This window comes from Triticum dicoccoides, chromosome 3A (genome assembly GCF_002162155.2).
Source record: "Triticum dicoccoides isolate Atlit2015 ecotype Zavitan chromosome 3A, WEW_v2.0, whole genome shotgun sequence".
In the NCBI taxonomy this organism is placed as follows: Eukaryota; Viridiplantae; Streptophyta; class Magnoliopsida; order Poales; family Poaceae; genus Triticum; species Triticum dicoccoides.
Window position 1 is genome coordinate 104,309,024 of NC_041384.1, and position 26,202 is coordinate 104,335,225.

Sequence of the window (26,202 nt, forward strand, 5' to 3'; positions counted from 1 at the left end):
CGAGGGCGACGGCGGGCGGCGTCGAGGGCGAGGGCGACGGCGGCAGGCCTTCGGCGCGGCAGAGAATCGGAGAAGACGAGAAATGGAGGCGACGGTTCGGGCCCTTGTATTTATAGCCCCCCCCTTAGTCGCGGTTGGGGAGGCGACCCGCGACTAAAGGGTAACCTTTAGTCGCGGTTGGCCAGACCAACCGCCACTAAAGGGTTTTTTGGCGGGTTTTTGCGTTCCCGCGCGCAACGACCTTTAGTCGCGGTTGGCCAGGCCAACCGCGACTAAAGGTATTTTTCAAAATACTTTTTCTTTTTCAAAGTCTTAAAAATACAAATAATATATCAAAAAAATCAGAAAAATAAAACTAATTCAATTCAATATGTTAAAAACACAAATATTATATCAAAAAATTCAGAAAAATAAAACTAATTCAATTCAAAATTCTAAAAATACAAATAATATATCAAAAAATTAAGAAAAATAAAACTAATTCAATTCAAAATGTTAAAAATACAAATAATATATCAAAAAATTCAGAAAAATAAAACTAATTCAATTCAAAATTTTATACGCCTAGGCAGGAGTACGACAGCGACGACAGCAGCGACGACGACCCACCATTGTCATTCCGTATTGCTGGTCCACCTTTACCCCACCTCCTGTTAGCTTGAACCATTTGCACCGGAACAAAGGGACCTTAAAGGAGGATCCATAGTCAAGTTCCCATATCTCCTCTATGTAACCATAATATGTGACCTTTTGCCCATTCTCGGTTGCTGCATTAAAGCGGACACCACTGTTTTGGTTGGTGCTCTTTTTATCTTGGGCGATCGTGTAAAATGTATTCCCATTTATCTCGTACCCTTGTAAAGTCGTTATAGTCGAAGATGGTGTCTTGGCCAACATGTACAGCTGATCTACAACATCATTGTCATTCATTAAATGTTTTCTCAACCAACTGCCGAAAGTCTCCATGTGGGCCTTCCTAATCCAGGATTCAGGCTTCCCCGGGTTGTCCGAGCGTAAAATATTCTTGTGTTTCTCAAAGTTCGGAGCCACCAAGCTGGAATTGGTCAGTACAGTGTGGTGTGCTTCAGTCAGAGAATGGCCGTCCATACATATCGTTGATTTCCTTCCGATCGTGCCTTTTCCACTTAGTCTCCCCTCGTGCCGCGATCGAGGAAGACCAATCGGCTTAAGGTCAGGAACAAAGTCAACACAAAACTCAATTACCTCCTCATTTCCATAGCCCTTGGCGATGCTTCCTTCTGGCCTAGCACGGTTACGAACATATTTCTTTAATACTCCCATGAACCTCTCGAAGGGGAACATATTGTGTAGAAATACAGGACCGAGAATGAAAATCTCTTCGACTAGGTGAACCAAGAGGTGCGTCATAATATTGAAGAAGGATGGCGGGAACACCAACTCGAAACTGACAAGACATTGGATCACATTGTTCTGTAATCGTGGTAGAACTTCTGGATTGATTACCTTCTGAGAGATTGCATTGAGGAATGCACATAGCTTCACAATGGCTACTCGAACATTTTCCGGCAGGAGCCCCCTCAAAGCAATCGGAAGCAATTGCGTCATAATCACGTGGCAGTCGTGAGACTTCAGGTTTTGGAACTTTTTCTCCGCCATGTTTATTATTCCCTTTATATTGGACGAGAATCCAGACGGGACCTTCATACTGCTCAGGCATTCAAAAAAGATGACCTTCTCTTCTTTGGTCAGAGCGTAGCTGGCACGACCTTGAAACCATTCCGGATGCCGGTCATCAGGGTCTTTCAAACGTTGCTGGTCCTGCCGTGCTTCCTTTGTATCATTTGTCTTCCCATACACGCCCAAGAAGCTTAGGAGGTTCACGCAAATATTTTTCATAACGTGCATCACGTCGATTGCAGAGCGGACATCTAGGACTTTCCAATATTCTAGCTCCCAGAATATAGATTTCTTCTTCCACATGGCTGCGTGCCCGTCAGCTCCCTTCGGAACTGATTGTCCGCCAGGACCCTTTCCAAAGATGACTTTCAAATCCTTGACCATATCAAATACCTCAGCACCAGTGCGTTCCGCAGGCTTCGGCCGGTGATCTGCCTTGCCGTTGTAATGCTTGCCTTTCTTTCTTACTGGATGAATTTTCGGAAGAAATCGACGATGCCCAAGGTACACGTTCTTCTTACAATTTGGCAAATGTACACTTTCAGTCTCATGTAAGCAGTGCGTGCATGCATTGTATCCCTTATTTGACAGTCCCGAAAGGTTACTAAGAGCAGGCCAATCGTTGATGGTTACGAAAAGCAACGCTCGTAGGTCAAATTCCTCTTCTTTGTGCTCATCCCACACACGGACACCAGGTCTGCCCCACAGCTGTAAAAGTTCATCAACTAATGGCCTTAGGTACACATCGATGTCGTTGCCGGGTTGCTTCGGACCTTGGATGAGCACTGGCATCATAATGAACTTCCGCTTCATGCACAATCAAGGAGGAAGGTTGTAGATGCATAGAGTCACGGGCCAGGTGCTATGGCTGGAGCTCTGCTCGCCAAAAGGATCCATGCCATCTGTACTTAGACCAAATCTTATGTTCCTTGCGTCAGCTGCAAAATCTTTGAACTCTCTGTCGATCTTTCTCCATTGCGTTCCATCTGCGGTGTGTCTCAACTCCCCGTCCGACTTACGGTCCTCTTTGTGCCATCGCAACAACTTGGCATGCTCTTTGTTCCTGAACAGACGTTTCAACCGTGGTATTATAGGAGCATACCACATCACCTTGGCGGGAACCCTCTTCCTGGGTTTCTCGCCCTCAACATCGTCACCAGGGTCATCGCCTCTGATCTTATAACGCAATGCAGTGCATACCGGGCATTCATTCAAATTCTCGTATTCACCGCGGTAGAGGATGCAGTCGTTGATGCATGCATGTATCTTCAGAACCTCTAAACCTAGAGGGCAGACAACCTTCTTTGCTTCGTACGTACTGGCGGGCAACTCGTTATTCTTTGGAAACATATTCTTCAACATTTTCAGCAAGTTTTCAAATGCCGAGTCAGCTACACCTGCCTGTGCCTTCCATTTCAGCAAATCCAGTGTGCAGCCCAGCTTTTTCAGACCATCATCGCATCCGGGGTACAACGACTTTCTGTGATCCTCTAACATGCGATCCAAATTCTCCCTCTCATTTTCAGTTTCGCAGCGTCTCCGTGCATCAGCAATGGTCCGACCAAGATCATCAACGGTCTCATCACGTGCCTCTTCTTCACCTTCACCTTCCCCTTCACCTTCCCCTTCACCTTCAGCATCCTCCATGAAAGTATCACCGAAATGAGCAAGATAGCTTTCATCGATGAAATCATCCCCTTCTTCATCTTCTTCCATTATAACCCCTCTTTCTCCATGCTTGGTCCAACAATTATAGCTTGGCATGAAACCGTGCCGAAGCAGGTGCAGGTGAACTTCTCTTGAGGAAGAGTAACCCTTCTGATTCTTACAGTCAACACATGGACAGATAACAAAACCCTTCTGCTTGTTCGCATTAGCCACTACGAGGAAATCTTTCAAACCCGTAGTGAACTCGCGGGAGAGTCGGTTACCGTACATCCATTGCCGATTCATCTGCATTATTATAATATAAAATATATAATTAACCATCATGCATTTGTTAAACTAACTAGCTATAAACAATAGAAATTAAACAATGAACAACACACATGCATATTTTATCAATGACACACATGCATGAAAGGTTCAAGTTGCTAACCGCGATCGAGGAGGAAAAAATAAATGAGGAACCTCAAGTGTGGCTCCAACACTTCATATCATGTCTGTTTCACGCTCTTGGGGCATTTCATCAAACACCTTGTGTGCATAAGAGGAACCAAAAGCAAACCTACACCCCCTTGTGAAGCTTGTGAAGAGAAGTGGCACCAAATGGCTAAGTGAGCGTGCTGAACTGGTATATATAGGGGAGGAGCTTTAGTCGCGGTTGGCCTGGCCAACCGCGACTAAAGGCCTTTGGGCACCTTTAGTCGCGGTTGGCCTGGCCAACCGCGACTAAAGCCCCTCACGTGCACCAGCTGGCCACCGAGCGCCCTGGGCCCAGGCCTTTGGTCGCGGTTCGTCTGCCGAACCGCGACTAAAAACTTCATTAGTCGCGGTTCCTACAGTTTCGCGACTAATGGGGCTGGACGGAAGCCTCTTTTTCTACCAGTGAGCACTGGGGATCAACGTCCCAAGAACCGTACTTGTGGCTTCACCGTGCCCGCAACGCTCCCATGGGCATTCAGAACCTTGGCTTTTGGTGGGGCAGTGTGCCTACACCAGGATAGGTCGACATTATCGAGATAGATGTCGTGGCATGGCACGCTATTGCTGCACATGATCTTGATAGCCTCTCGCTCGGAGGACGTCCCATGGATGTTGATGAACCTCGCGTCGGTTATGGCCACACCACCTTGCTGCAAAGGCAACCAATATAGTTTCAGTCATCAACCAATTGCCCTGAAGATGGAGCGGTCAATGTGTTGGTGACTGAGTTGAGTAGGTTTCCTTACCCGTTCTGGACAGTTTCCATGCGGGCAGTAGAACTGGTCGATGTCGATAGGATGTTGGACTTCAGTCATGTTGAGGTCCCTGAAAATGAATCCGCTCGCTTTGCCTTGCCCTCCCTGCATTCATAACATCACATATGTTATCAGGGGAATTAACAGTGGTATACACACACACACACACACACACCATCAGTTGATATCTATCTTTGAACTGATGCAAGGCACACACATGCACAACATAGAGAAGGCATGTGGATGCTGCTTCAGTGTTACCTGCCACGATTTGATCCTGACGCCGTTGGTCGTATTGAAGAATTTGCAGTTGGATACTGTAATCCTCTCCACCATCGCTGGGCCTTCACCAGCACCTCCAAGGCTTCCCACACTACATGACAAGATAACAAAAGGAAGAAGCTGCTTAGGTTAATGTATGCTACCAATCACTAGAGAAATTCATCAGCCCTTATGCACTTGGTCAGTAAGACCTGCATATATATATGCATGCATGGTTGTGCATCTGTACCTGATACCATGACCGGGCCCACACGTGATGTCGGTGACGTTCACATCGGTGGTTCCCGTTATAATCGACACGCAATCATCACCTGCGAGCACTCGTCCAATGTATGTCAGGAGTATTACAATGCACACACACTTGACGTCAAAGTGCAACACACATGAAGCAAAGGATTTTATCAAGGGCTAGCTGTTACTGTACCGGACTGGATGGAGGAAGAGTAGACGCGGACATGGTGGGAGGCCCCAATGGTGATCCCGTCCGTGTTGGGGCTGTCGCCGGGCGCGGAGATGGAGACGTTGTGCACCAGCGCCTGGCTGCACCTGTACACGCTGATGTGCTTGAGGGCGCTGTCCTTGAGACGTATGTTGGTCACCCGCAGGCCGTTGCAGAACGAGAATGACACCAGCTGGGTTCGTTACAATTACATGCACCTGAATTAGTTTTCGCGTGCGTACGTGCAGACATGTCTGTCTAAAGTCTAAACTGAAATGGGTATTTTTGGTTCGGCAGCTGGAAGAGGCGTTGCGTGTGTGCTTACCATTGGCCGGACACTGCATTTCTGTCAGAGACGAGAGGGGCAGCTGATCAGATTGTGGACAATGCGTGAAGATAGATTGAAGAAGCAACGGCTATGTTTGTGTGGGTTGTTGTTACCTTGTGGTTGTGGCAATCCCACCATGGGGCGCCCCGGCCGTCGATCTGGCCGCTGCCGTCCACCGTCAGGTTGTCCACCTCGTGGAAGGTCAGCACGCTTGACGATCTTAGCTGCCAGAGGGTGCTTGGCGCCACGATGTCCCCGTCCACCTGCAGAGCGACACTCCATCCTCGGTTTATACCGTCGGCGACTATACTGTACTTCGATAAGAGTACGGTCAAATCGTCGGTAGAAGGTAGGTGTTGGTTACCTGCATGGTGATGGGCGACTTGCAGGGCCCGTTGAAAGTGGCGTTGCGCAGCAGGAAGGTCCTTCCTGCAGGGACGTAGACGTTCGCCCCGCCGCTGTCCCTGCACGCAGATTCCCATGTCTCCTCGAACGCCTGTCGGTCACGAAGACGGAGGATGCAGATGAATGGGTCAGGAAGATCTGAACTGACCGGCAATGACCAAGAAGCATGAAGGTTGAGAATCATATGTAGGTCGAGGCTACGTTGTTGTTGTTATACCTTGGAATCATCCGTCTCGCCGTCCCCGGCGGCATGGAAAGCCATGACGCTGTATCGAGTCCCTTCCCCTTTCCACACCTTGGTCGCCGCCGCCGCCGCGGATCGAACTGTGGCCGATACCACAAGAAGCAGCAGCAGCGGCAGGACGAGGAACAAGGAGGTGCGTCCTGCTGCTGCAACCCTCTGCCATTTTCAAGATCCGTGCGTCAGGCAAAGCAACATATAGATGATTAGAACGAGAATCTACTTTTCGATCGAGCTGGTGAGCAATGGCAGAGCAGAGCCGACGCGCATACCATGATGACCACCCACGCTGCCACTACGATCAGCAGCTGAATCGATCGGTCGAAGAAGAACTGGCCGAATGGGGATGCTAGCACCGTCGTAGTCGTACTGACGATACGGCCAGTCGTCTGTGCATCAATTTATACGCGCGCGAGCGCAGGCGTAGCAGCAGCAAATGGGGGAAATTGAAACCAAATCTCTCTCGTTTGTCGTACCAATAAAAGCCGTGGAAATCCAAAATCTCCATGTATTTAGATCTCGCATTGAAATTCATTGGATCAGTGCAGGAGATCGCGGCCGTCTGCCCTTTCCGGGTTTGGAAGAGGAGATGTAGCTGTGCGCGAGCCCCAAAATGCCATGCGGTTACCTCGCACAGCTGCTGCATGCATGCGCGCCATTTACAGAATGCAATCGCGGCCGTGTCGCGAATTTAGCCCCTTGGGGAGCAAGATACAGAGGATATCGTTGCTGCGGTGAGGGATCGGGCGAATGCATGCATGCACGTGAGCGCGGCTCTGGGCCGTGCAATCGCGAGATGGACGGCTTGGATGGCGCGGGCCGGGCAGCTAAGATCTTGCAGCATCTAAACGTACATTCGAATATTTTCAGAATACCGCGTACATTCGAGTATTTTCAGAATATCGCGTGTAATTTTTTTAAGGCAGAATATCGTGTGTATTATTTTTCACGCTTATCAATGAATGCTCCGCAGACACACTGACCGGCAACGTTTCTGGCGAGTCGTGATGGCTCACGTGTGTGTGTGTGTCAGCGAAAATAGTGTCGTACTTTTTAAGAAAACGATCGGCGCATCATTTAATGATTTATCTCGAATTATCAAATTTTTTCACGAGATGAATCATCCTATTATCTGCTGGAGCTAATTTCATTTCGTGTTTCATATCCATAGCTAAAGATAGAGAACAATTTAGAATATAAAATAAAAACTATTTAGTGATAAAACAAACAAGCACACATAAGAATATTCACCCCACGCTATTGCTTCCCGGCAACGGCGCCAGAAAAATGTCTTGATAACCCACTAGGAGATCGTTTGTAGCCTTCTTCGATAAATAAGAGTGTCGAATCCGAATCCAGCGAGGAGCTAAAGGTAAAACAAATATTCTCCCAAGTTCTATCGACCACCGATACAACTCTACGCACACTTGACGTTTGCTTTACCTAAAACAAGTATAAAACTATTTTGTAAGAATAAAACTATGAGTAATTTGCGAGATTAAAACTACGGATAAATTGTAAGGTAGTAAAAGTGGATAACTTTAGTCACCAAGAAAGTCATTTGTCCTTAGGTAATCGATAATTAGACCGGTAATCATTCATGCAATTTTACATGAGGGAGGGGCATGAGCTAACATACTTTCTCTACTTGGATCATATGCACGTATGATTAGAACTCTAGCAAGCATCCGCAACTACTAAAGATTATTAAGGTCGTAAAACTCAACCATAGCATTAAGTATCAAGTCCTCTTTACTCCCATACGCAACAATCCACTTACTCGGGTATGCGCTTCTGTCACTCATGCCACCCACCATAAGCGAATCATAAACATATTGCAACACCCTACAGCAAGAATCCCTCCGTTTGCACGACACAAAGGGCACCGTAGGATAACACCATAAATAAAATATACACTCATACCAACCAAGATCACGATTAAACCATTGGACAAAACGAATCTACTCAAGCATCATATGATAGCCAAATATCATTTTGGAAAATAATATATGGAGTTGAGCATCATGTTTAAGTAGAGATTACAGTGGGGAGAAGGGAGGTTACACTGCTGCATAGAGAGGGAGAGGGTTGGTGTTGACGGTATCAAGATTGTTGATGTAGATAGTTGTCACGATCCTTGCCCTGGCAGCACTCCGGCGCCACCGGGAGAGAGGGGGAGAGAGCCTCCATCCTTCTTCGTCCTTGGCCTTCCCTCTAGATGGGAGGAGAGTTCCCCCTCTGGTCCATGGCCTCCATGGCGGCGGAGGGGAGGGGAGGGCCGGGAGCCCCTCCGAGATTGGATCTCCCTCCCTGTTCTCTTCTGTTTCGCGTTCCCCAGATCTGGCCGTAACCGTTTCTTATATTCCGGAAGATCCGTAACTCTGATTGCACTGAAATTTTAACATGATTTTTTTCCGGATATAAGCTTCATTGCGCCCGAAGTAGAGACCCAACCGACATTCGAGGAGCGCACAACCCACCAGGGCGTGCCTTGGTTTCTTGTGGGGGCCGTGGGCCCCGTTTGCGTTGATTCTAAGTCCCAAAAATCACGTATATTCCAAAATAATTCTCCGTAAATTTTTATCGCGTTTGGACTTCGTTCGATATGGATATTCCGCGAAACAAAAAACATGCAAAAAATAGGAACTGGCACTGGTCACTGGATCAATAGGTTAGTACAATAAATCATATAAAGTGTTGCCAAAAATATGTGGAAGTTGTGTAATATTGGCATGAAACAATAAAAAATTATAGATACGACGGAGACGTACCAACCTCCGGGTTGAGTTGGGTTTCAATGGTTGATGTCTTATTGGGGTCCGTCGGATGTACTTGGAACTTGACGGTTTCATCAACAGGTTTGAAAGATGTAGACTTGGGTCTTTTGCTGAGGGTGACATCATCCATGTCCACTACTATTCGTAGCATGGTCAACTCTTCGGCTGCGAGAGCCTCACATAGTGCCTCGAGGACCAGGTGAAAGTGCAACTATCCCTGGGTGGTTTTGGTAATTCCTAACAACATATAGCTCATTGAGCTAATGCTATTTCAAGATAAATATTTCAGAAAAGCTCAATGATTGGCATGGCATGGATTAGAAAGTGGACCCCTCAAAATGCTAAGAACAAAAGATTGGCTCAAGCTCAAAGCACAAGACTCTACATTTTACTTTTAGTGATCCAAGATCACATTGAGTCCATAGGAAAAGCCAATACTATTAAAATGGGGTGAGGAGTTGCTTAATGAGTTACTTGCTCAAAATGCTTAGTGATATGCTCCAAAAACCCTCAACTACTTTCTCATATCCACATATGTCCCAAACCAAAAGTCAAACTCGGCCCCACCGAAATCTTCTATCCGGCGCCACCCAGTTCACTTGACATAGCCACTGCCACAAACCCCTAGTCAATTCGGTCTCACCGATAGGGATCTCGGTCTCACCGAGATGGAATTGCAACCTCCCTATTTCCCTTCGTAACGTTTCGGTCCAACCGAGATGAGCGATCGGTCCCACCGAGATTACAATGCAAACTCTCTGTTTCCCCTTCGTAATGTTTCGGTCTAACCGAGATGAGCGAATCGGTCCCATCGAGTTTGCCTGACCAGCTCTCTGTTTGTCTATTACCAAAATCGGTCCCACCGAGTTTGGGTAATCGGTCTCACCGAGATTATGTTATGCCCTAACCCTAATGGAGTCGGTCCCACCGAGTTGACATGTCGGTCCCACCGAAAATCCTAACATTCACATTTTGAACTAAATCGGTCTGACCGAATTTTATAATTCGGTCCCACCGAGTTTGGTGATTTGTGTGTAATGGTTAGATTTTGTGTGGAGGCTATATATACCCCTTGAGGGAGTCCTAGATTTGGGGGTGTCCGGACAGCCGGACTATATCCTTTGGCCGGACTGTTTGATTATGAAGATACAATATTGAAGACCCCATCCCGTGTCCGGAAGGGACTTTCCTTGGCGTGGAAGGCAAGCTTGGCGATACGGATATGAAGATCTCCTACCATTGTAACCGACTTTGTGTAACCCTAACCCTCTCCGGTGTCTATATAAACCGGAGGGTTTTAGTCCGTAGGACAACGTACACATCAACAATCATACCATAGGCTAGCTTCTAGGGTTTAGCCTCTTCGATCTCGTGGTAGATCTACTCTTGTACTACCCATATCATCAATATTAATCAAGCAGGACGTAGGGTTTTACCTCCATCGAGAGGGCCCGAACCTGGGTAAAACTTCGTGTCCCTTGCCTCCTGTTACCATCCGGCCTAGACGCACAGTTCGGGACCCCCTACCCGAGATCCGCCGGTTTTGACACCGATATTGGTGCTTTCATTGAGAGTTCCTCTGTGTCGTCGCCATCAGGAAGGATGCCTCGCCCCGTCTTTAAAGACGGCACCATTGCTAAGGGAGCTTTGGCTGTCGGCCAAACCCTCCGGCTAGGTGGTTTTCTTATGACCGCATGTTCGGCTTTTGCGCCGACGATGACCTCTCGAGCCATCGAAAACAATCTTCATGTCAGCTCGGAACTCGCCGAGCAGTTAGATTCAATCGAGCTCTCCTCCATAAACGAGCTCTTGGATCGCTTCGCCGCCCTGGGAGTCGCCACGGATTACGACCAGATTGGGCCTAAACCCGATCTGAGAGAGATTAACTCTCCCCAAGTCACCCATCACGTTGCCGTGGTAGAGGGACAGTGCGGCGACCCTTCATCTATCTTAAGGACTCGCTACATCCGGATTCCCGATCCCTCCAAGCCGGATACCCGCGGAGGGGAGGATATCACTCAAGACCTGAATTTAGAGTCAGGCGACGGGCTGGATTCATTGGACAACATCCAGGAATCCAATTTTTCGAGTTCGAAAATTCCTCGGCCTCTGAGCCTTAGATGGGGTGAGGCTTCGGATTTAATTCCACCCACCCACCCCAACATAAGCGATCTATCCAAAATCAGGCAAGAACCCGATGAAATAGTACATCATTACTGGGCCAGATTCCTCTTGGTTAAGAACAGGCTAAGGGACTGCCGCGAGGAAGAAGCAATCTCAATCTTCTACAATAATTGCACGGACAAGGGAATACTCAACGCCATAAGTCGCCGTGATATTACACGCTTTGCTGACTTGGCATCCATTGTACGAAAGTACTGTGCGATGGAAAGCGCCTGGAAAACCGAAATAAAATTTTGGGACAATCCGGCCCTGAATACAAACGCAGTCTGAAATAAAAGGGTGCATCATCACCAGTCACCCGGGTCAAGCATTAAAAAGCAAAAACCCTCTATAGGGCATGGAACTGTACTAGAAGGATTGCTTAATGGACCCTGTAAAATTCACAGTATAGAGGACGCCACACCAACTCACAGCCTCAAAGCATGTTGGATACTCCGGCAAGTGGCCAAAATTGGCGAAAATCTCCTAATTCCGGAGGCCACAGAAAGCCACCCCAGAGACACCAATACGGTATTAACAATCTTCAAGACTTTCGCATCAAATAATATGCGAAAAAGGACACTCCGCAGCCTTGCCGAAGTCTACCAAGTAGCAACAATAAACCCATGGAGTGACACGGCTATTACCTTTAACGCCAGTGATGAACCTAAATCCCGAACAGCCCGAGCACCAGCCGCATTGGTCCTCAGTCCAATAGTGAACGGCTTTCGTCTTACCAAGGTACTCATGGACGGCGGCAGCAGATTGAACCTCATTTATGAGGAGACCCTTCAAAAATGGAAATAGACTAGAACCGCATTGAGTGAAGCAGCACAACCTTTAGAGGAATAATCCCCAGTCGGGAAGCGCGCTGTACAGGAAAAATCACACTAGATGTGGTGTTCGGCACGCGGGATAATTACAGGTCCGAAGAGGTCACGTTCCAGGTGGCTCCGTTCAGCAGCGGTTATCACGCTTTGCTAGGGCGGGAAGCGTTTACAATCTTCCAAGCAATACCCCATTACGGGTACATGAAGCTCAAGATGCCCGGGCCTAACGGGATCATCACTCTCGTTAGTGATCTGGACATAGCACTTCGCACCGAAAACAAGACAGCCACACTGGCCCTCGAGGCACTATCTGAAGCCCTAGCGGCTGAGGAGCTAACTGCGCTGCACTCTACGGTGAATAGGGACGATGTGGTACTCGACAAAAGATCCAAGTCCACCTCCTTTAAACCAGCGGACGAAATAGTCAAATTCCAAGTCCATCCAACAGACCCCAATAAAACAGCTTCCATCGGGGCACAGTTAAACCCTGATGTCGATGCCGCATTGCGAGAGTTCCTACGAGAGAACTGGGACATTTTCGCCTGGCACCCTTCAGACATGCCAGGAATCCCACGCAGGCTGGCCGAGCACAGCTTAAATATCCAAGCAGAATTCAAAGCTGTCAAACAGGCTCTTCGGCGTTTTTCCGAACCTAAGAGACAGGCCATGAGAGAGGAGCTAGCAAAGCTATTGGAGGCCGGATTCATCAGAGATATAGAACATCCGGACTGGCTAGCAAACCTGGTGATGGTACCAAAGAAGGATAAATCCTGGTGCCCGTGTGTTGATTTTAAAGACCTTAACAAGGCTTGCCCAAAGGATCCCTTCCCCCTCCCACGCATCGATCAAATTATCGACGCTACCGCATGACACGATTCGTTGTGTTTCCTCGACGCATATTCTGGCTACCATCAAATCAAGATGGCAGAACCAGACCAAGCCGCAACGACATTTATCACACCATACGGGCCATTCTGCTTCAATACAATGCCCTTCGGGCTCAAAAACGCCGACGCAACATATCAGCGCATGATTCAGACATGTCTGGCAAGCCAGATCGGCAAAACAGTGGAGGCATATGTAGATGATTTGGTCGTCAAAACAAGATATGTTGAATCTCTAGTAGACGACTTGAGGCTCACATTTGATAACCTCTGAACATACGACATCAAGCTCAACCAGGAAAAATGCGTTTTCGGCGTTCAGCCAGAAAGCTCTTGGGCTTCATCGTATCCGGTAGAGGAACTGAAGCAAATCCGGCCAAGATCCGAGCTCTGTCGCAACTGGATATCTGAAAGGACCTCAAACAAATACAAAAGTTAACCGGATGCGTGGCGGCTCTAAGCCGCTTTATCTCCCACTTGGGAGAAAAGGCCCTACCCCTTTACCGCCTTCTTCGGCGCACCGAACACTTCAAATGGACGGATGCAGCCACGGCCGGACTCAACGAAATAAAAGCCATACTGGCAACAAACCCAGTCCTGGCCGCACCAAACATTGGCGAACCAATGCTATTATACATTGCAGCAACACATCAGGTTGTAAGCGCAGTGCTCGTCATCGAACGAGAAGCGGACGGACACAAATTCCCCCTTCAAAAGCCGGTCTATTACATGTCCACTGTCCTCACTCCCTGCAAATCACGGTACTCACATTATCAAAAGATTGAGTACGCGGTATTCATGGCATCCCGGAAGCTATGACACTACTTTCAAGAGTGTTCGATAACAGTAGCCTCGGAAGTACCACTTAACGATATTATAAACAACCATGACGCAACGGGCCGGATTGCAAAATGGGCCATTGAGCTCCTCCCATTCGACATAACTTATAAGCCACGACGAGCCATCAAGTCGCAAGTCTTGGCCGACTTCGTCGCAGAATGGACGGAGGCCGAACTCCCTAAAGAATACGTCACATATTCAAATTGGATCGTGCATTTCAACGGCTCCAAGATGTTGGCCGAACTGGGGGCTGGCGTCGTTTTGACGTCCCCCACAGGAGATACAGTTCAATACGTACTACAGATTATGTACACGGACTCCAACAATGCAGCTGAATATGAGCCCCTTTTACATGGTCTCCGGATGGCAGTATCCATGGGCATCCAACGCCTAGAGGTGCGCGGGGACTCGAACCTCGCAATATCCCAAATCAACGGAGACTTCGATGCCAAGGATCCAAAAATGGCATCTTACCGCAACGCCATCCTAAAAATGTCAGCTCGGTTCGAGGGGCTTGAATTTCACCATATAGCCCAGGAAAATAATCAGGCGGCAGATGTCCTGGCACGCATCGGCGCAAAACGCGATGTAGTCCCCCCAGCATCTTCTTGGAAAGGCTGTTCAAGCCATCCATAGTATGGGAAGGGGAGCCGAACAATAACATCTCGGACCCAACCGCACTACCCCACACCGAACATTCTGACAGAATCGGAGGCTCTGCCAATGAAATAACACCTTCAGCCCACGTAATAATGGCCGTCATCGCCCCGTGGACAGAACCATTCCTCGCCTACCTTACTAGGCAGGAACTCCCCGAGGACCAAAATGAGGCACGCTGCATAGTGCGGCGATCCAAAGCCTCCAGAGTCCACGAGGGAGAGCTTTATAAGAAAAGCACTACCAGAGTCCTTCAAAGGTGCATCTTCGAAGAGGAGGGGCGGAACCTCCTGGCTGAAATTCATGCCGGACTCGGTGGTCATCATGCTGCAGCCCGGTCCCTTGTAAGCAAGGCCTTCCGTACAAGCTTTTATTGGCCGACGGCCCGGGCAGACGCTCGGGACTTAGTCCAACGATGCACCGGTTGCCAGCTCTTTGCAAACCAAAGCCATATGCCACCCACCGCCCTCCAAACTATCCCCATTACTTGGCCCTTTGCGGTCTGGGGGCTTGACATGGTTGGACCCCTTAAAGGCGGAACCCACAAGCAAAAATACTTACTGGTCATGGTGGATAAGTTCACCAAATGGATAGAAGCCAAGCCTGTTAAGACGGCCGAATCCGGACCGGTGATAGACTTTATATCCAGGGTTGTACACCGTTACGGCGTCCCCCACAGCATCATCACTGATAACGGCACAAACTTCATGGCCGACGAGGTAAAACTCTGGTGCAAAAACATGGGCATCAAGCTCGATTATGCTTCCGTCTATCACCCACAAACTAACGGCCAGGTCGAACGTGCAAATGGTCTTATCATGAGCGGCATCAAACCCAGATTAGTGTGGTCCCTCAAGGAATCTAACACGCACTGGGTAGAGGAGCTCGACTCCGTACTCTGGGGGCTGCGGACCACACCGAATCGCACCACCGGATACACACCATTCTTTATGGTGTACGGCGCAGAGGCAATTTTGCCTTGCGACATAATTCATGACTCACCTCGAGTGCGCATGTACGAAGAAAGAGAAGCCGAGCTCGATCGGCAGGACAGCTTGGACGCATTGGAGGAGGAGCGTGACATGGCAAAAGCCCGTTCCGCATTCTATCAACAGCAGGCTCAAAGATACCAAAGTAGAGAAGTACGGGCCAAAAATTACAATGTTGGCAAATTAGTTCTACGACTACCGGACAAGAAAAAGGACAAACTCAAGCCCAAGTGGGAAGGTCCCTTCATAATTGACCAAGTCCTGACTGGTGGAGCGTACCGCCTGCGGGATGCATCGGATAACCGACTCGAGCCAAACCCATGGAACGCAGCCCGTCTCCGAAGATTCTATGCCTAGCGCCGGACTTTGTGTTCATCTCCTTCCTCTGTCCATTTTTATATATTTTCTGTCTTACATTTCTCTTCTTCTCTCTCTCTCTCTCTCTCTCTCTCTCTCTCTCTCTCTCTCTCTCTTATAGCCTCTAAAGGCTCATAAAGTAACGTGCTATCCGTGCTCATTAAACCTGGGGGCTTCTTTAAACAGAAGCTTATTCATACGGGCTTCATGCCCAACACATGTGTCACACTTCCGCATGTACCTTTTATTCACCATTATATGCATCGATATGACTTAAGTTTTGGCCAAGCTAGGTTGCCTGGCTCCTGTGCTTACCCCTACGTTCCCGATTGTTCGGCTAGGTGGTAAAGGGAGCACCTCTGCGATTGTTACTGCCGGGTCAGCCGGACGTGTACCTCAGACTGGGTGAAGCCGAAAGCTAGCGTTCTTAAGGGAATATTCAGTCGGTGAACTAAAGATGATCTTTTTTATTTTTATCTATATGCCCCCAGATGTTTTTCCTGCGTTTCTTTTCGCAGCATGGACATGCACCTTAGGGCATGCCTCCCAGGGAAAGGAACCCCTAACGGAACTATTCTCCCTGGAAGATGTTTCTTACTAACCATGTAATATAACATAAGTCGGGCACTTGTCTGTTCAAGCCCTAATGACCCCTACGTCTGGTCTCCATGCATTCCCCAGTTCCTATATAACCGCATGGGAATTCAGACACACTCCGGACCGTCAGGTCTCGAGGCTGAAGCGAAAAGGTCGGCCATGACAAATGATCTACAATCCGGCTAGAAGGCATTATAAATGTCAATTAAATTACATAGTCATTTTGACTGATTGTATTCCTCTTCAATACCATCTAACAGGCTGTCTAATTTACAGTCCTGCTGGGAATACTTTGCGACCAACTCTACTTGGCCGTATACTAAGCTTACAGGGATCTCCTTCCCATCGGGCCCTACAGGACCGACCTCGGCCATGTGGTTGGGGTCAACCTTTGCGTACCGCATCTTCACCATGGCCCAGGCCTCCCTAGCGCCTTGACGACATGCTGATATCTTCCACAATCGGAAGCACAGCCGTGCTCCCTTTAGCTTCTCCACAAGCTCTCCAAGACCTTCGGGAATGGAGACGGATGGCCACAGGGCCTGGGCGACGCCTTGCATCGCATGCCGAACTCGATCGAGCAGTTGCGAGAGCTCGGGAAGAAGGTCACCCGTAGAACCGGGTATCTCCTCTGCAGGATGACCTGTTAGCACACCTACAGACATTGCTCTGTTAGTCGACTTCCCCGCCGAACTTTCTTTCAAAGGTTCGTTCAAGCACTTACTAAATATGCCACGCCGAAGCCACTGATTCTCCTTCACGGAGTCTGACAGCTGGGCACGAACATCTTTCAGCTCGACGCCCAGCTTGGTGTTGGCATCTTGGAGATCGTTTTTCTCCCGCCTCACCTTTGTCAGCACCTTCTCACCAGCCTTTAGCTAGCGTAGGAGGTGTTGCCTTTCCGGATTCAATCCGGCGCCGTCTGCAATTTCATTTGTCAGATTCGCACCAATGCCGTGCTTCACAAAATACTTATCTTTCGAAATGTATATTACCAGAGGGGGTCTCCTTGGGCTCCCCTGCCACGGCTAGTGCGGCCTCAAGTTGGGCTTTGCACTCTTCCAGCTCCTTGGACAGTAGGGAATTCTTTTCTGTAAGAACCTGCATAACAAATGATCCTTAAATCAGTTATTCTAACTGTTTCAAGTCTCGGGGGCTACTGGTATATACATATAATTACCAGAATTTTCTTACCCGTATGTCTTTTACATACTGCTCCGTGGCTTTGCCTAGACCATTTTGAGCGGCACGGAGGTACGCATCTCCTGAGTTGAAGGCATCTAATGCCCCTTGGGAGAAACAAGCATCGCGAAGAATTGCCCGGCGACGCCTGTGGTTCATGGCACTCTCCACCTCAGAGTTGGTGGCAGACAACCCGTCCACATCCTCCGTCGGAGGAGCGTCTGGCGCGCGCCTTGCGTTCGCCTCCACCTTCGGACCAGGCTTTGGAGCCTGGCTGGTGGAGGCGCGATTGGCAACCTCTCCGGATATAGTCCGATGAGGTCTCTTTGTCCTGAAAAGAGCGCGAGTGTCAATATGCCTCGAAGGTATACCACCTGGGATAAGGGGGCGCGCCATACCTTTGCGCTGACGCCTCGGTCCGGACTGCACTTCTTTTCTGCCCGCGGGGCCCTACGACCCCTCGTTGGCTTGTTGCCGCAGGTTCGGCCTTCCGCCTTAAAAACCTCCCCTGCAAAGTTCGGTCGCAATCAGGAAACTGAACACGAGTGGGCGGACACCTATTCGGGGTACTGGGACTTCGATCTCAGGTACCTGGGGGGTCAGGATTAGCCCTGGGTAATCGGCCGTAATGGCCACCAAGGCGTTGTCCTTGCTCAATTGATGGAACACTCCATCAATCAGCTCCACATATATGTCCGGATCCTCTTGAGAGGCCGGGTTGAGGGACCGTCCTGGGTCCTTGGGTTATGGAGGAGGGCTGCTTATTTCCTTAATAGCCCGGCGCAGTTCCTGTGTTGAAGTCGTCAGACTGAATATTTAACAATGGGAATACAAAATGGATGGACAAGTAAATATGGCCGCTTACCCAGCTTGGGGATTGTGCATGGAGAATCCCCCCTGAGGGTTGACACGGAGAAATTCCTCCTCTTCTCCCTTATACAAAGTGGACAAGATCTTTAGTAGAGCGGCAGCTGAATCCGGCCCCTTACGGCCGTAGCGGGTGGCGTCGTCCTCCCCGTTGAAGTCCCACATGGGGTGGCTTCTATACTGAAGCGGCTGCACCCCCCGCATAATGCATTCGGCCATAACCCCGATCATGGTTAGTCTGGAATGGGCTAACAATCTTATTCGGCCCATCAGGTAAATGATGTCCCTGTCACCTCCCCTCTGAGGGCTCCATGGGCGCCAGCTTAGGCGCTTCTTTAAGGGAGCACTGTTGAATTCAGGGAGGACGATCCGGACAGGATCCGGCAGCGGGACGTCTTCTATATAAAACCATTCCGAGGGCCAGTCTTCGGACGCCTTCTTTGGGGTTCCGGACAGATATCCGGTCCCGGCGATGCGCCACACTTCAGCTCCGCCCACTTGATACATTGACCCCTTCTTGGAACGGGGCACGAGGCAAAATAGCTCCTTCCACAGTCCGAAATGAGCTTCAACACCCAAGAACAGCTCGCAGAGGGCTACAAAGCCTGCGATATGCAATACTGAGGCAGGCGTGAGATTATGTAGCTGGAGGCCGTAGAACTCCAGAAGCCCCCGGAGAAATGGGTGGATTGGAAATCCGAGCCCCCTTATTAAGTAAGGGACGAGGCACACCCGCTCTCCTTTGGAGGGATTAGGGGCATTCTCTGCTTGCTCTCCACCGTTGTAGACGGCAAGACCGGCTCGAACCGGGACCATATAGGCCGGGGGGAGAAATCCCTTGGTCTGGAGCGTCTCTAGCTCGCTATGCGGGATGGAACATCTCTCCCAATATCCAGGCTTAGGGCTGGAAGGGCGAGGGGAGGAGTTGCGACGGCTGGCCATGGTGGAATGGACCTTTGTGGGATGCGCTCTGATGAACACTCGCGGAGGGGAGAAGGTGTGGATTGGATCTAAATCCTCGTCCCCTTAAATAGGGCAGCTCATTTACGCGGCTAGGGGTGTGAATGTAAAAACACTCAGACTTTTCATATTCGTTTGACACGTGGGAAGCGGCCATTATTGGGCGTAGAATCCAAGGAGCACAAACATCTACAAGAAACCGGACTTGATTCAACAGGTACACCGAATTTGGAGGAGAACCCGCCTTGCAATGCCGAAGACAATTTGCGCGCCGGACTCATCGTCATTGAAGCCTGGTTCGGGGGCTACTGAGGGAGTCCTGGATTAGGGGGTGTCCGGACAGCCGGACTATATCCTTTGGTCGAACTATTGGATTATGAAGATACAAGATTGAAGACTCCGTCCCGTGTCCGGAAGGGACTTTCCTTGGCGTGGAAGGCAAGCTTGGCGATACGGATATGAAGATCTTATACCATTGTAACCGACTTTGTGTAACCCTAACCCTCTCCGGTGTCTATATAAACCGGAGGGTTTTAGTCCATAGGACAACGTACACATCAACAATCATAGCATACGCTAGCTTCTAGGGTTTAGCCTCTTCGATCTCGTGGTAGATCTACTCTTGTACTACCCATATCATCAATATTAATCAAGCAGGACGTAGGGTTTTACCTCCATCGAGAGGGCCCGAACCTGGGTAAAACTTCGTGTCCCTTGCCTCCTGTTACCATCCGGCCTAGACGCACAGTTCGGGACCCCCTACCCGAGATCCGCCGGTTTTGACACCGACACCCCTCCACCCACTCTTCATTCATGGAGAGAGCCATCAGAACATGCCTACACTTCCAACATACATTTTCTGAGAGAGAACCACCTACACTTGTGTTGAGGTCAAGATATTCCATTCCAATTACATAAATCTTTATCTCTAGCCTTCCCCAAGTTGCTTTCCACTCAAATCATCTTTCTACCAAATCCAATCCTATGAGAGAGAGTTGAGTGTTGGGGAGACTATCATTTGAAGCACAAGAGCAAGGACTTCATCATCAACACACCATATATTACCTTTTAGAGAGTGGTGTCTCCTAGATTGGTTAGGTGTCACTTGGGAGCCTCCGTCAAGATTGTGGAGTTGAACCAAGGAGTTTGTACGGGCAAGGAGATCGCCTACTTCGTGAAGATCTACCCTACTAAGGCAAGTCCTTCATGGACGATGGCCATGGTGGGATAGAAAAGGTTGCTTCTTCGTGGACCCTTCGTGGGTGGAGCCCTCCGTGGACTCACGCAACTGTTACCCTTCATGGGTTGAAGTCTCCATCAATGTGGATGTAGGATAGCACCACCTATCGGAACCACGGATAAAAAAATCTTCGCGTCTACATTGCGTTTGCTCCCTCCAAACTCCTCCCTTTACCTTCATATGCAATTGTTTTACATTCAACTGCTATACTCTTAGAATTGCATGTGTAGGTTGATTACTTGAATTGTGCTAAGTTGCTAAAATCTGCCAAGACTTAAAATTGGGAAAAGGCTAGATTTTTATTTGGTCAAGTAGTCTAATCACCCCCCTCTAGACATACTTTTGATCCTACAAGTGGTATTAGAGCTTTGGTCTTCATTTGCTTTGATTTCCATAGCTTTTGGTGATCATAGCCTTGGTTTCACAACCTAGGAGAGTATGGCGTCTAGTGAGGGAAATTACCACCGTAGAGGTCCTTACTTTGATGGTACTAATTTTGCTAGTTGGAAGCATAAGATGAAAATGCATATTCTTGGACATAACCCCGCCGTTTGGGCTGTTGTGTGTATTGGCTTGCAAGGTGAATTCTTTGATGAAAGAGAACCGAACCATGAAGCTACCGCAAAAGAGTTGAAGATGCTGTAATACAATGCTCAAGCTTGTGATATTCTCTTCAACAGATTATGCCCCGAAGAATTCAACAAAATCAGTCATCTTGAGAATGCAAAGGAAATTTGGGATACTTTGATTGATATGCACGAAGGTACCGAATCCGTCAAGGAATCCAAATTGGATGTGCTTCAAAGTTAACTTGACAAGTTCAAAATGAAGGATGGTGAAGGTGTCGCTGAAATGTACTCTAGGCTTGCTCTCATCACAAATGAGATTGCCAGCTTAGGAAGTGAAGAGATGACTGATCGATTCATCATCAAGAAGATCCTAAGAGACTTGGATGGAAAATATGATATTGTGTGCACATTGATCCAAATGATGCCCAATTACAAATATCTCAAGCCAATGGAAGTCATTGGAAGAATCGTTGCTCATGAGATGTCACTCAAGGATAAGGAAGAGCTTCACAACTAGTCAAGTGGTGCTTACAAAGCCTCATGTCATGCTCCCACATCATCAAGTGAGAAACAAACCTTCAACGAAGAACTGAGCCTAATGGTGAAGAACTTCAACAAGTTTTACAAGAGTAGAAGCAAGGAAAGAAGTTCCAAGTCAAGGTCCTACAATTACAAAAGATCTTCTAGTCGTGAGCGCAATTGCTACAATTGTGGAAGACCCGGAAACTATTCCAATGAGTGTACGGCTCCCTACAAAAGAAGAGAATATTCTCCCAAAAGAAGAAGTAGAAGAGAAGAATCACCACCAAGAGAGAGAAGGAGTAGAGATGATCTTTATGAACGAAGAATATCATGGAGAAGCAAGGATTCGGAAAGGAAGGGCAAGTCATCAAAGAGCTACACAAAACGAAGACATCAAGCTCATGTTGGTGAATGGGTATCCGGCTCCAACTCCGACAATCACTCCGAAAGGAGTTATCACTCCGATTCCGAATATACTCAAGATGAAGGTGTTGCCGGTCTAGCACTTGTGTCAACCAACTCCTACGACATATTTGACTCACCAAATGAAGGAATTGGAAGATGCTTCATGGCTAAAGGTCCAAAGGTAACACACCTCGAGTATGTTGATTTTAATAGTGATGAAGATGATTTGCTAAGAGATGATGATTTACTTGTTGACAACTCTAGTTATGAAAACTATGATGAATTTGCTATTAATCATGATAATCAAGATAAAACGAATGATGATGATAAGAAGGAGATTGGGCGTCTAACTAAAGAACTAAACACTCTCAATTTAGCTCATGAAACTACCTTGTAAGATCATCGAGAACTTTTAAAGACTCATGAGAAGCTACGCTTTGAAAAGCTCAACCTTGAGCAAGAGCATGAGTTCTTAAAAGCAATCAATGATGATCTTCGCAAGAAAAGTTCTTCTTACATTGCCAAGCGTTTACTCTGGTCTACTTACATGCCACAAGTTAAATCTAGCAACAAGAACAAGAAACATTCTTCCTCTAGTAGTAACAACAATCATGCTAAATCCAATGTTGTTGCTTCTAGTAGTTCTCTTGATTCCACTAATGATTCTCTTAGCCAAGTTACACTTGATCAAGAAAATAGCTTATTGAAGGGAATTATAGAGAAAGGTGTTTACAAGAGTCTTGCCGGAAGCAAGCAATTTGAGGAAATTGTATGCAAGCAAGGAAGACACCGGAAGAATCAAGGTGTTGGTTTTGAACGAAAGTTCAATGCCAATGGAGTTGAGTGGGAAGAAGATCAATACCCCAAGACGAATTTTGTTCCTCAACAAGAGAAGTATGATCCTACTTCTTTCCAAGCAACACAAGCTCAAGATGACCTTCCACCACAAGACCACAAGCTAAAAGGCAAGGACAAGCTTCAAGAGGAGATTGATGCATTTGAAGAAGCACCTAAGGCCTTGGTCAAGTGGGTTCCCAAGACTACATCAAGTTCCACTTCATCAAGTACGACTACAACTCCAAGGATTCCCATCAAGATGGTGTGGATCCCAAAGAAGAAGAACTAGAGAGTTCTTGAGGGTGACTCCGCCAACATACTTCACTCTTATCATTTTGGCAAGGACAAGTGCAAACAACTTACATATCTTGCACTAGTTCAAGGAGTCACAAACCCTCTTGTTGGTAAGACAAGGGACAAGGTAACCTAATGCATTCATGGACACCATCTCATGTGAATATCACTCTATGTCTATGGATATCCTTGTTTGTTCCTTGTGGAACTAACCCGTGTAGGTATTGAAAGTGCAACTCACTCCAAAGGATTGCTCTGAATGACCTACATCAACATTGAGCATCTACATCTTCAACACCTACATGAAGTCATCATCGACAAAACCCAAGGTTAGTTAATCCCTCTTAGGGGGGATATTACATCTAGGGGGAGCTTTACTCTAATCAATTGAGCTAAGGCAACTCTAATGATGTGAGCACAACAATGCTTTATGTAAAAGTGGCAGCCCCACTTGTGCTTAAACAATGAGTATGACCTATGATCAAATGTTCTCATTTGACTCCTAAGTCAATATACTCATATATAGATGACCTAGTCATCGCTAAATTGCTTGATAGATTCTAGAGTGATTGTGCATGCTTTGTCACATATTTCATTTGTCAATTGTGTGAGCATGTTGGATGCATATTTTACTCATTCGAGGACATCCATTTGTTGCTTTGATTGTTTGGCTTTTTCTCTTTTGCCAAATGGATGGACAAGAATGCCTAAGAACTCCCTCTAGCTATCTATGCTTTTCTCGTCTCAAACTCTATTCATGCTACATCACAAAGTTTGATCAAGTCAGATTCGAACCACTCTGTGTGGGGAGCACTTGGATTCCCCGATTTGTCATAGACTTAAGCTTCCAAAACCTCTTTGTGTATTTCGGTATGACCGAGTCATCCATTTCGGTCACACCAAGATCACTAAGTTGATCTAGGTTTTCAATCTCGGTGCAACTGATTTAAACTTTTCGGTCACACAGACTTGCAATAGCCGCTTGAGATTCTGCATCTCGGTGCCACCGAGTTGTTCCACTTGGTCACACCAACAGGGTCGGGATATATAAACCCACGTGTGAGATTTGGAAATTTCTTTGAAACCTCTCAGCCCGCGCGTATCCTGCTCTGCCGCCTCGGGTCTCCGGATCGTCTTCTCGCCTCCAGCGACCTCCCGATGCCGGTTTCCATCACCGTCAACGGAATTCTGCCCCTCCGTTGCCACTGTAGCGAACTCCACCGAACTAGGGTACGAGTTTGATCCTGTGTGCTATTCTTTTAACTCTGATTCGTAGCACATTGCTCTGCCATGATCATCACTACATATGCAAACACTCTATCCATTGTAAACATCCTTTAGGTTAGATTTGATTTGAAGATTTAGGGTTAGGTCTCCGCCGAACTCATCTCAGACCGACCAAATTGTAGAAATCGGTCTCACCGATTTGGCTTAGGCCATTGCACTTGCACTTTCAGTCTGACCGAAAATTGCAAATCGGTGTGACCGAGTTCGATTCTCAGTGAAACCCTTGCAGTCTTGGTGCCACTGAACTGTGACTCGGTCTGACCGAGTTCACTAGTTTAGGTTCCAAAAGCTGCTTCGGTATCACCGAGTTTACAAATCGGTAGCTCCGAAATGCTTTTTGTGGAGAACTAAAACTAAGTTTTTAAGTCATATGTTTTGCAAAAAGTCTACACTTTGTGATGATCATCCACTCTACCTCATCTATATCAATTCACAGGGTCTGCTGTCAGTAAGTTTGCAGAGATGTTTGATCAAAGTGACAGTCAGAACAGGTCTGAAGAACAAGTGCAATTGAGTGAGGGCACTAGTCCCTCAAGCAGTTCTGATGATGGTAGCAGGAGCACTCCCAGCAACTTGCCCAAAGCATCCACCAGGTCAAGGAAGAAGAAAACCTCATATTCTGAAGATGAGGACTATGTGGCTTTGAGGAGGAAGTCAGCTCCAAGAAGAAGGTGCTGAAGAAGGAATATGACACAGCTGCAATAACTAAGCCTGGCTTGCACAAGAAGGCCCCTGCTAAGAGGGTGCCAACCTTAAAGGTTAGAGCCTCAACTGCTGAAACCTCCAAGCTAACTAGAGAGGCTGTTGGAGAAGGAAAGAAGAGGAAGGAAAGGGTCAAGAAGACCACTGCCAGAGTGCTTGGTAGATCCTCCATTATGAGAGATCCAGAAGAAGATGAAGAGGAAGAGGATGCTGCTCCAACTCCCAAGTCTCAGAAGCTCATGGGAGATGCTATCAAATAAGGGGCTACTGTTTCAAAGCCCAAATATGCTCCCAAGGCTGCTACTCAGAAGCCTTCTGCACCCAAGAGAAACACCATAAGTATACCTGCCGAGGAAAAGAACAAGGCGCCAATGCCTCAAGCTGAAGAAGAGGAAGATGATTCACTTGTTTTGAGGAAATTGAAACCCAAAATCCCAGACCACAATGATGCTCATCCAGTCGCTAAGGACATGCACATCAGGAAAGATGCAGGACTGAGATTGTGGAGAGAGTCTGATCCCTATGCTATTAGGAGGAGGACCGTAGTTGACTATAGGTTCCACACAAAAGAATAGCAAGACTTCTATGAGACAATTTTGCTTGACAAGAAGCCCATTGTTTGTGACATGAGATGGGTTGATTGGGAATACATCAAGGAGAATGAAGATCACTTCCTAGGAGTATATGACAGCTTCAAAGCATGTGGAGTAGATGAGTTTGTTGGACATAAGCTCACAAACTGGAATGGTGAGCTAATCATGCAGTTTTACTCCACTGCTCATTTCTATCCAGATGGGAGGATAATTTGGATGTCAGAAGGTAGTAGGTACCAATCCACCGTTGAGGAGTGGGCCAAGCTGATCAATGTCCCAGAAGAACACGAGGATGACTTGGATGTGTATGCCAAGAAGAACAAAGACCACAACTCCATGGAAAACATGTACAAAGAGATCCATGATAAAGCTTTGGAGACTCACAAGCTTGGATCT

At 47.6% G+C, this 26,202-nt stretch overlaps 1 protein-coding gene across 1 annotated transcript; it reads right to left on the minus strand.

Annotated features, from left to right (window-relative positions):
- Positions 1-4,220: 4,220 nt before the first annotated feature.
- LOC119271328 (probable polygalacturonase At1g80170) lies at positions 4,221-6,275 on the minus strand. The gene is made up of 8 exons (XM_037553196.1): positions 6,231-6,275; positions 5,973-6,104; positions 5,722-5,871; positions 5,266-5,473; positions 5,071-5,152; positions 4,821-4,932; positions 4,551-4,664; positions 4,221-4,454 (listed from the first exon to the last, which is right to left on the minus strand). The coding sequence occupies exons 1-8, from the start codon at positions 6,273-6,275 to the stop codon at positions 4,221-4,223; spliced, it is 1,077 nt and encodes a 358-aa protein (XP_037409093.1).
- Positions 6,276-26,202: the final 19,927 nt, after the last annotated feature.

Bases quoted from the DNA above. Each gene is read 5' to 3' on its own strand.
- LOC119271328 (XM_037553196.1), bottom strand. From the start codon at position 6,275: ATGGCTTTCCATGCCGCCGGGGACGGCGAGACGGATGATTCCAAG. The intron at 4,665-4,820 runs GTAACACTGAAG...TTATGAATGCAG, and splicing joins TCAGGATCAAATCGTGGCAG to GGAGGGCAAGGCAAAGCGAG. The intron at 4,455-4,550 runs GTAAGGAAACCT...TTGCCTTTGCAG, and splicing joins ATGGAAACTGTCCAGAACGG to CAAGGTGGTGTGGCCATAAC.